This window comes from Epinephelus fuscoguttatus, linkage group LG6 (assembly GCF_011397635.1).
Source record: "Epinephelus fuscoguttatus linkage group LG6, E.fuscoguttatus.final_Chr_v1".
Lineage (NCBI taxonomy): Eukaryota > Metazoa > Chordata > Actinopteri > Perciformes > Serranidae > Epinephelus > Epinephelus fuscoguttatus.
This window is the reverse complement of record NC_064757.1, coordinates 28,866,587-28,878,011: the sequence shown is the minus strand read 5'-3', so window position 1 is coordinate 28,878,011 and position 11,425 is coordinate 28,866,587. Positions and strand designations below refer to the sequence as shown.

Here is an 11,425-nt window from a genome sequence, read left to right as displayed (position 1 = left end):
TGAAAACTGAATATCCTCAGACCCAAACTTTTGTTTGGTATGCATTTTTAATTTCTCCTAGCTATTTGGGATCAGTGGGACCTGATAGATATAAAAAACTAACCACTGTCAACGATATAAAGTCTCAATTTCTTCAGTCGAGTACTTCCTAATAAACAAAGTCTTGGCTTGTTGCTGTTGCTTCAATTAGTCACATTTGTTGCCATATCAAACTACAAACATTATCCAACCATAAAATGTGATCGGCTGCAGACTGACCTGGCAGAGATGGCTGCCATCTTGCTTTTCTATGGATAAGTGTATTGTGCTATTACTACCTCTAGATGGGACAAAAAGTGTCCACGAACGAGGACAACAGGTCTAAGTTGGGTAGAATGAAGAATAAAAATCAAGTAAACCCAAAATGCTATGTCCTCATATGAGGACACAGGGTCTCTGGAGGATATAAATAAAGATGGTTTCTCACAGGATACAAACCTCAGACTGCTGGATGAAGGTCCCATGTTTGACCTATTAATCCATCACAACCTCCTACCCATGTGTTGCTCTTTATACTACGTCACCTGACTTCTTGGAGCCTTCTGGCAGAAAGCCCTGAAGGCAAACTTCTCTCAACAACACATCTGAACACATTACAATATATAAAACTATCACAGTTTCCATTTATCCATCTGTTCTATACTGCTTTTGAGTGTGAAGGTTACTTCATTTTATGCAATTGGCATGTCACCAGTTTCTTAAAGGGCACACAGGCTGGCAATTTAGAGTTTTAAATCCACCTAACCTGCATGTCTAAATTAGAAATAAATAATACATTTGGCCCATTTTGGGGTTTGCCGAGGAGCTATAAAAGAAACCATGTCAGCCACTGATCACTGTACACTGAGGACGCTTTGAAGTTTTTCCTTTACTGATAAAAATATTCTTAATTCCAGCAGTAAAAGTAGGTGACCAGCTGGATCCTGCCTGAGCTCGGGCTGTTTAATCTTTCTCTCTCTGTCCATCTCTCATTCACTCGATTTCTCCAGGCTTCGGCACATAAACAAAAGCTGCTTGTTGTGGACTTAACAAAAGATTATCTGACTTTTCTTTCTGTCTCCCATTCTGTGTTTCCATCTATCTTTGTCCCCCTCTAACCCTCCCGGATAGAAACGTTTACTTTACAAACAAGACAATCCGTAAACCAGGAAAAAGCATACAGTAAATGCTGGGGTGTTTATAATCAAAGTATAAATTATAACATATTATCCTTGTTAAATTCAGTTTGCTTTTTTAACAAGATCCAACACACTGTCTGTTGGATGTTTTTGGTAGTTTGTCTCCACCCAGTGGACATTTTTGCAAATTACATGCAAGAAAATCACAGAGAGCAGTTGATAAGTTTCAATAACAAAAGTTTTATTAACAATGTAAAATGACCTATATCAGCTTTGACTACTGTACCTTCACCGTGCCCTAAACATTGATCACTATCATTAATAAGCAAGACCCATGCTGCCTGGCCTCTGTCTGCCTCAGACAGAGGGAGACCCCTCCTGCTTATAACCAGCCAACAGATTCTCTGTGAAACATCTCCATCTTTGAAAATAATTCAGAGAGCATTGCGTAAAGAGTATGTGTATATACAAGTCTAATGTCTCAATTTATAGATAGATACTGTGTGCAAAGAAGTTTTCTTTTTGAGTATTGTATCATATATTCCATTTCGAAGCTGGAAAGTTAAAGTTGGATACAGGTACTTGGTTTATGGAAGACTAAATTAAGTACATTAAGAAGAAAAAACAGCAAGGAACAGAAAACAGAGACTGTAATACACAACAAACTTACTCTGCACAAACCTGTCATCTCAGCGTAGACATACGGAGGTGTAACTTTGTCGTTGCAAACGCCCCCCTCAAACATTCGGATGGCGTCAATTCATAAGTTATCACATTATTTCTGACAAAAACGGACAATTATATTCCCTTTTTAAAAACATGAATCCTCGTTTCATTCACTCAGGTTTGTGGAAGTAATTGAACATTGACATTGTTTTATCTCTCATTCTCTTTTACATTGGACAAGCAGATATCTGACTTCATTTACCAAAAAAGGGAAAATTTGTTGCAAAATATCTTAAAATATATGTTCATGACTTTTGTTTTCATTACATTGCAGTTACAATTCTTCTTTGTATTACAAAATAAAATTATAAAATGGGCAGCCTTTAAAAAAAAGAGAAAGAGACAATTTATTTGAAAATGGCAGTAATAGATTGGTGGGAGACACAAGTGGTGAAGGACAGTGGGTAATGGTGTCTTTGTTGCCGCCTCCTACCCACGAAGGCGGGGCCCTTAGCTGGTTACCAGGCAACAGAGCCCAAAGAACCGCCTCTTCCTCTGTCGGACCAGTGGGTAGGGAGTCAGGTTCAGCAAACTGCTGTCATCTGGGCACAAGAACACACACGGACCGTTGCCAAGTCAGACATTATTGCTAGTTTTAGCTGTGCGTTTTTTCAAGCCACTCTTTATCCCAATGAGTCTTCTCTACTTTTTCACAATATAAAAGATCTGAAAAGTGTCACTGCTCTGTGGACTGTGTGTCGGGAAGTGTGTGTAACAGGGTGAAAGTAAATAAAGTGTCTCTGTCTTACCTTGGTTCTTCAATGGTAAAGGCATTGTCTCCCTGAGTTTACTGAGAAGGTTCTTCATCTCCCTCATATCCCTGCAATAACACAAATAAAGGCTGTTATGTTGTGTGACATCTATCATGTGGTATATTTTCACACAAACACACACACATACACCTTCAGCAAATACTCACTTGCCACATTTTGGCAGCATCAAAGTCAAAATACATCTTAAAATAAACTGTATTTTCCATGACATGTATTAGTCTAATTTCAGCACCTAATGTGACAAACATTGTGACAAATCACATTTCACTCTGTGACTACAATTTTTGTGACAAGCCAAGTATAGTATTGAATTTTCTGCATTTTTTGTGACATACTACAGTATGACATTGTTATGACATACTATACCATGGCAATTTTTTTGACATGTTGCAGTATAAATTCAGATTTTTGATAAATTTTTTTCACATACTTTACTATGACATTTTTACGACATACTTTACTATGGCATTTTTTTGTATTGCATCGAGTACTGTTTCATTTTTTGCAATTTTTGTTTTGTTTTGACATACTACACTATGACATTTTTACAACATACGTTACTATGGCAATTTTGTGACATGCCATAGTATAATATTAATTTTTTTTTTTGCAATTTCTGTGATATACTACACTATGATATAGTATGTTTTTGTTTTTTTTTTGTTTTTTTTAAATGCCATAGTATATAACAATGAAATTTTTATGATACTTTACCATGGCAACTTTTTTGACACATCTACTATTGTAATTTTTGTGACATATTATACGATGACATTTTTATGATACTTTACCATAGCATTTTTTTTGATATGTTGTAATACAGTATCAGATTTTTGGCATTTTTTGACATACTCTACTACGACATTTTACCATACTTTACTATGGTAATTTTTGTGACATTTCACAGTACAGTATTGTAATTCTTGTGACATACTATACTATGGCAATTTTTGTGACATACTGTACCATTAAAAGTTTACGACATATTATACTATTGCAATTTTTGTAACATACTATATCAACCTACATCAACTTTTGTCCTTTTTTCATAGTATTTGATAAAGAAATTTGTGACATCTTTTATGACATAGTATGCCAAGAATTTTTAAAAAAAAAAAATGTATCGTGCCACTTTTTATGCTATACTCACTATGGCATTTTTATGTGACTACATATCTGTGACTACCAGATATGTAAAGTATTTTTCTAATAGTTTTCAAACAGTCTAAGGTTTGGTGCAACATCCCAAGTAAACGCTGGAGATTGGATATTTTTAATATTTAGTTTTGTGGTTAAATAAACTTGAAATTATCCACAACAACCACAGACAACAGATTACATCACATTTTCGTCTACTCTGCCAAGTACAGTTCTTTGTTGCATATACTGTAGGTTTGCATAGCACACAAATATCTGCTAATTTTTAGAAAAATGTAGTTAAGTTTTTATAGGATCCCCATAACAAAAAAGTAAAATCAAAAATTTTCTCCATGTAGATTCTGTTTCATGAAGACAAATATTTAACAAAACAATTATTTAATAAATCCAGCTGTGAATGATCAACTGTTACATCATTAGTGAGGTTGAAAGAGGAAGATTTGAGGTGTGATGCAACTAAATAAAGTGTTTTAAATGACATATATGTGCCGCTATTTTAAGTAAGCATAGCTGCTACTAATGTAAACAAAAATTAGGGTGTAAAGTGTTAATGCATCTCTCGTCTTTTCCATCTTGTAAAGTGACAAAAACTAAAAATAAACTTGCAAACTTTGCATTACTTTTATCAACAAAGAACATTTACAATTATTCACACGACATAACTGCAAACTTGCAACACTCACACACAGACGGAGAACATTTTTTTTGTCCACCTACTTTTCTATGTTTTCTATGTCAGTGGCCACCAGCCAGCAGAGCTGAGGAAAGTCAGTGGGGGAGGATGAGGTGTCCTCCAGGATGGGGATGTCTGAGCTCTCCTCTGTCTTATTGTCGACACCGGTGGGGCCACAGAAATCCTTACCTAAAGCACACAGAGAGCAGCCTTAAATGTGTGTCACTTCTACATGCATTAAAACACAAGGAAAGCAACGGTGAAATAGCAAGAAAATTACACGTTAGCTCATATGATCATTGTAAACTTCATTAAAATAGGTACAAAAGTACTGGTTTATATTTGTGCACATATATTTGTGGTATCCTGGGAACAACGGTGAAGTCTCTGGATACTAAAATATGGCAGTAAGCTATCAGTGAATAATTAAATCTGTGCATATATTTTGAAATCCACTACTGTTGTGAATGCTGTCTGTTTTCTTGGCCGTTTCTTTTAAATCAATTAAAATGTGAAAAAGAGAAACAAAGCACGCTGTACATAAACCAGCACACATGGCGTACACTCACACCTACACACACAAACTCAAAAGCTATGAGGCTTTCTCATGTATTAACCTTTCCTGTGGAGCTGCAGGGAGCCCAGCAAGCAGACAGATTTGAGCATCTCGGTGATGTACATCTCCAGACAGCACTGGAGCTGGATGAAGAGCCTACAGATCTCAGGGTGGATCTCCCCGTCCTCTGGCCTGAAACACACAGAGTTGGAACACAGCAACAGTTCATAGATGGCTTCTTCATGTCTCTGTGTATAGTTTAACAGCAGTGGATTCAGAAGTTTAGCCTTGTGGAGCTCAGTTACTTGATGTGTATGTGCTAACAGGAACCCTAAGGTTGGTGATTGGAGGCATGTAGCCTCCAAACAGCATGCAGTGACATGTAAAAAGGCAAGATACAACCATGTTTTTTTAAATAAATTACTTGATAAGTTGATTGTGTCTTGTCTTGAAAAGTTGTTGTGGTTTGAGTTTCCAGAGTTTGCGTGCAGAATGTATTGATCACTTAAACGCATAGATAGATAGAATGTCAAAAACAGGAGCTGACGTTCAACTTTTGAAGAGTACTTTCAATACTTCCATTTTATTTTCTTTATTTTCAATCTTTCTTTGCACATCTTCTATGTCACATCATGAACAGCCAACCACAAATATCACTATTATGCTTTTATTTTTGAAAAATCTTAACATATATGAAGAATAACCCTCCTTTTAGTATTGTCTGCTTAACATCTATATGATCACTAACATGAACAACAACTACAATTCTTAATAGCACAAGCCAGTTGCTAGAATAAATGTTGGCATTGTATGTTTCTGCAAACCACAGACATGTAACATCTTCATTCATTCATTTTCCGTAACCACTCATGTCGCAAGGGAACTGGAGCCTCATTTGAGAAGCACGATACACCCTGGACAGGTCTCCAGACTATCACAGGGTTAACACAGAGTCAGACATCCGTTCACGCTCACATTCACATCTACAGGCAATTTAGAGTCACCAATTAACCTGCATGTCTTTGGACTGCGGGAGGAGAGCATGCAAACTCCTGCACCCACGGTTCAGATATGCTGAAACTTAGCATTTCTTTACAAATGATAACCACTTGGTCATGGTTAAGAAAAATCATGTTTCGGCTAAAAGTATCCAGTTTTGGTGCCATAATCTCCACCAGTCTTGCCAAAAATACAACCAGTTATGTTGTTTGCTGGTCTCGAGCAATGGTCTGCAGCTTGGCAGCCTCACGCCATCCACCATCCCCTCCACTTCATGATGACAAAGCCAGCTCATATACATGTAATCAGAACTGTGTCACTTCGGAAATGTTGCTATGATAGGTGCAAAACGTACAAAGGTAATGTATCTGTGGTTTGCAGAAATGTCAACATCTCCTTCTGGCAAATGGGCAAAATAGCAGCGGCTAATGTTAGAAGGAGCAATAAATTCAAATACATGTAGTAAGTTCACAAAACTTTACAAAATTTAAACCATCAGATGACAGATTAGCCACACTGTTTGCATTAATGGTGAATAAACAGGAGCTATCTGTTTCTGTTGCAGCAGACAAAGTCAAAATTGCCACTCCATTTGCTCCACTGTGCTATCCTGTGTAGATATTTTTAGTTTGTTTAAACATCTGAGAATACATAAATAAAATAGAGTGGAGAAGCTCAAATATAAAACCCCATCTGAGTATTTTTTATTTACCCAGCGCTGATCACTGGCTTTTATGAGACACCGCCGTAGCTTCACAACCATATAAATCTGGTGTTCAAGGGGAAACTACAGCAGGTGATATTCAGTGGGTGTGATATCACAGGGGAAAGTGACAGCGATGAAAGGCGTGAAACTTGCACCTGGTACAAATACATCTCACACGAATCATGCTGTTGCGTTCCCCTCTTTCCAACAGCGAGCTTCTCCTTCCCATCCTTGTTTTGTCACAGTGCTGCCTTCCACAGCACTGTTGCTAAAGCACAGCTGTCATCAATGCTATCCTACTTATCAGCTTTCCTCTAGCACGTCGGAGAGGCCCCGCATCACTCAAACCATTCAGACACACTGGCTTTATTTGATTAAAGAGGAATGATCTGTGCTGTCTAATTCGAGCTCTGTGTCTCTAGTAGTGCAGACGGACGTTGAAATGGCCTGGAGAGCTTTTAGAGAAGGAGGTTTAGAGTATGTGCTGGTGATGATTATGATGTTGATGCTGCTATCAGTGGGAACTTAGAGTTCTCTCTTAAGCACTGTCTCTATTTCTATTGCAGCAGCAGGAAACTAAAGCATATGACTATAATGGATAGTGCTTGTTGTCTTTGAGGTATAACTGTATCTGTATAATTATGAGCCATATATTGGAAAAAGAACACAGAGCAGAAAGGTCCTGCTCTGTTGATCCAAATATGTTATCAAAGCCTTTCTTATATAAAAATGTTGTATGATTCATGCCTCTGCATGACAGGAAACATGCAGGAGACATTACCGGCTAACCATATGAGAGTGTCACGCACATGTGCTTCAAAGCTGCCGTACATTAAATGGAAAGATTTTGTCATGCATGTAACAGACAGTGAAGGATATGCATTCTCAAGCCACTGCAAGATACAGCAAGTGGATTAATTATTGAGCCAGGAAATGGGTTACAGAGCAGAGCAGAGTACAGCCTAACACATTTCAAACTTGTCCTCATGCAAAATATGGCAGACTAATATTTAATGGGAGAGCATTCGATGATTCCGCAGGTCCCAGATGCTTGTAATAAAGAGAAATATGAGCTATAGATAGAGTAAACCTGATGCTGTGATTGTTCCAATAGTGCCGGGGCTTTGGCAAGCAGCTAGCACTGCAGAACGACCTCTAAAAATCTCTCTCACCGCTGGCTTCGGCCCGTCCGATTGTTATTTAAGTAAGTTTGAGGGTGCCAAGTCAGCTGGCATCTTAGCCCCACCGAGGACCTTCAAATCCCAAGCCTCGCTTTGCCCTTCTTCCACTGGCACCAGTGTGGAGTAGATGTTGTGCTCAGTGGAGAGTGCAGGCCAAGGCGACAGACACGTCGGGCTTCTGTCATAGCTGTTTCCTCCCTGTCTTCAACCAAAACCTCCATCATACACAAACCACTTGTAATATAAGATGAAAGACTTCTCCGCACTCTAGAAAACAACAACACCCACTGAGCTGCATACAAGCACGCCAAACCGACACACAAAATGCAAAAGTCATTGGCTCCACATTACTGATATTATTATCGCAGATATTCGTCCTGGGAAGCATTCCACTTCATGCATTAAGGTTTTAGGCCCCGGCTAATGGGAAGTGGTCAGTTACAGCATGTTGTTGTGATTGCTTCCTGTAAAGCTGTCCCACCAGCAATTAGAGACATCCTATTTCTTTTTTTAAAGCTGATCTCATGTTCTGTTTTCCCCAACTCTCCCCCCACTCCAAGCTCACCCAGTTTCACACTAATGGGGCAGACACTTGGATGATGTCTTTGAAGTGCTAGAGGAGCAGGCTTAAGTATACATGTGCCTAAAACGGGGGTGCTTATGCAAATTAGAGATGTGCTTTGGTAAAAATTACCTACTTTATAACTTTAGGCGCAGCGGTGTTGCAGTGCGCACCATTTGGTTGCGCTTTCAGCACCACGGATAGCTCTTTTTTTGGGGAGGGACTAATTTCCCAGCACCATGGACAGCGTCTGTGCCAACTCACCCCGATATCAAGGAGAGACTGTGGTGAGCCGCTCTCGCCATCTCGCAGCCTTTAGTTCGGGTCTTGAGCATTTCGGCCCGTAAAGACGGACAGTCCACAGTGATTTCGCCAATGGAGATGACCAGTTCACGGTACAGAGCCACGAGCGTGTTGAATTCTTGCACGATCTGTGGTAAAATAAGACACAAAATTAAGCTCCCCAGTCAAGTAAGCACACACCAGTATAAAACTTTTGCTTGAATCAGGCTTCCTGTTGTAGTCATTGCAGCAGAATAGTCTTTATTCCTGGCCTGCATACTTGTCAACGTGAAAACGTGTCAAGAGGAAATGCTGAGCTGCACTACATCCAGCTTCGCTGTTCTTTTTTTCTCCACAGTGGGGACAAATAATGTGCCGGTGCAGGTGCTTCAGTAGAAGTAGTATTTCAGAAATTGCAGCCTTGCATATCATGTCACAAAAGCTCATTGATTACGCAAAAAGTGCCATTAAATACTCTGCAAAGTCAGAATGCATTGTGAGTTAATTGATTTTTTTTATCCCGTTATGCTAAGTTTGGTTGTTTGCACAAGCTCAGATCTTACGAGGCAAATATTTCCTTCATTTTGTGCAACTCCTGCACAGCATCCTGCTGCACTCCTGTATAGGAACAGCGAGGCTCCATGACGTGCACTGATGTATGAAAGGCTGAAGCAGGCTATACATATGATCATTCCTGTCAGCATCTGTCAAAACACAGGACCTCTGAGCCATGATCACGAACACCTCCGTGAATTCGGGCAATTTTTTTTTTAAAATCAGCCCCAACTCACTGCACTCCAAATGCAAATCACACAGTCAATCTGCACGCCGAGATGATCTGTTTGGCTTCACTGCCGACAAAGCAATGCAAATGCATAAAGCTATTTTTAGGCTCCCAGACCGGGTTACAGTCTCTCTCCTCTTTTTTTTTTTTTTTTGCAGCTATTAACAGCTGTCGCCTGTGCATCCTGCATGCACGGGATAGTGGATCGTCCTCGAACAAAGAAAGCTTTGGATAATAACACAGCACTCCTTATACCATGCAGGCATTGACGTGTCGCAAACCTACCATTCTGCAGTCGGCCACGGCGCGCTGGGCTTTGCGGGTACTTTCGGTGCTCTCCCTCCTCTGTGACTCTCGGTAAGGAGGCTTGCCGATCTGGAAGATGTTCCCGGCGGATCTGGGGCGGTTTTTGCGCCCATTCGATGCAGAACTCATGCATACACATCCACTAATAAAACAGCCCTAATACAGAACGGTTTGGTCTGATGTTCCTCACCAAACTCCACCACTTTCTCTCTTCCTGCCTCACCACCCTGCACCTTACTGTTCACCTTATTCTCTCCCCCCTGTTTACGCTCAATTCACCTTCGCCAACTACTGGCTAGGGTTGAACCTCGATTATTGTTATTGCTCTGTCTATCTCTCACGTTCCTCCCCTCTAGTGTGGGAGACGGAGCAAATATTTTCCCAGACGAGCCTCAGAGCGCAGGAAAAGTACCGGATGAGCGCCTGCGACTCCTCTCCGCATTGCCTCGACTGCGACGGGGCGCAAGTCACCTTCACTCCAGCAGCACAGGGTGCACAGTGAAGACTTCACACAGAACCCGGAGTCCAGCTAGCTGAGGTGTCTTCTCTGACGCACCGATGTCGGAAGGAGACGATCGCATTCACGGATATTCTCCAAATGCAACCATTTTTTATGATTGCGCGTTTCCATTAAGCACCAATAAGACGGGCGATAACGATCTTCCCTCAGCTGCACAACCTCCTTATAGAGACGAAATAACGCTGCCAACGTCCCCGCTGCCAATTTCACAGCGCACAGGCGACACTTTGAGCCTCCGTGCCGGAGAAAATCTCAACGTAAAAAAAAAAAATGGAAAAAAAAAACTTAATTCCCGGTATCGCGGTGTCAGGTCTGCTGCCAGTGTCTGTTCCTTCGAGTGTTTCCAGCTGGTCGGGCGGGCCTATCTCTAACCTTGGAGAGGCAGTAGAAGACGAGCAGTTGCTACAGGCCTGACGTGGCTCTGTGGATGGCAACACTGCGCACCCAAAGGACGGGAATACTAATAGGGCCCATCAAGTCAGACCCCCGCCCTGAGCTGTGCGCTGTGGGCTGTATGAGCTCCTGAACATGTGAAGTCCAGGCTGATGGCTTCTCTGCCTCCACACAATAAAAAGTACAATAAAATGAATTAAATATTAAAGTGAAGACTACATTTTGCTCAATTCAAACTTTAGGATGTGAATAGCCCACCATAGTTTTAACACACATCAATACACAAAGCCCAGTTTATCAGGACTTGAAATGTGTTTTGTAGTATTTTTAAAATTTCTATTACAGACCCAGTGTGACATAGTGTTACTTTATTAGAGTTCACATAAGGTTATTAATGGTCAGCCCAGTCGTTGGAAGAAGATTTTGGCATTTTACATTTCTGCAAACCACAAATGTGGTAAATTGGCACACCTGCCAAGCTGCAGACAACTATTCAAGTCCAAATAACAACAAAAGCAGTTGTTCTTTAGCTTGTCATTGCTATGTTTTTTCCAGCAGCTTTTCAGCCCCCATACCTGTTTTTTTAGGGGCCCGTTGCTGTGTTTCCAGCAGAATTTTAGCCCCCAAACTGGGAAGGTTTTTAGGGACC

The 11,425-nt window shown here is 40.4% G+C and overlaps 1 protein-coding gene across 1 annotated transcript; it reads right to left on the bottom strand.

Moving 5' to 3' along the window:
* Positions 1 to 1,377: 1,377 nt before the first annotated feature.
* On the bottom strand, positions 1,378 to 10,845 carry rgs7bpa (regulator of G protein signaling 7 binding protein a). The gene is made up of 6 exons (XM_049578343.1): positions 9,843 to 10,845; positions 8,756 to 8,922; positions 5,105 to 5,235; positions 4,532 to 4,676; positions 2,633 to 2,703; positions 1,378 to 2,425 (listed from the first exon to the last, which is right to left on the bottom strand). Exons 1-6 carry the CDS (start codon positions 9,990 to 9,992, stop codon positions 2,334 to 2,336), a joined length of 756 nt encoding a protein of 251 aa, XP_049434300.1. The 5' UTR covers positions 9,993 to 10,845; the 3' UTR covers positions 1,378 to 2,333.
* Positions 10,846 to 11,425: the final 580 nt, after the last annotated feature.

Coding starts and splice junctions, on each gene's coding strand:
- rgs7bpa (XM_049578343.1), bottom strand. CDS start 9,992: ATGAGTTCTGCATCGAATGGGCGCAAAAACCGCCCCAGATCCGCCGGG. Junction 8,923..9,842: donor CCGTGGCCGACTGCAGAATG/GTAGGTTTGCGA, acceptor ATTTTACCACAG/ATCGTGCAAGAATTCAACAC. Junction 4,677..5,104: donor CCTGCAGCTCCACAGGAAAG/GTTAATACATGA, acceptor TGTGTGCTTTAG/GTAAGGATTTCTGTGGCCCC.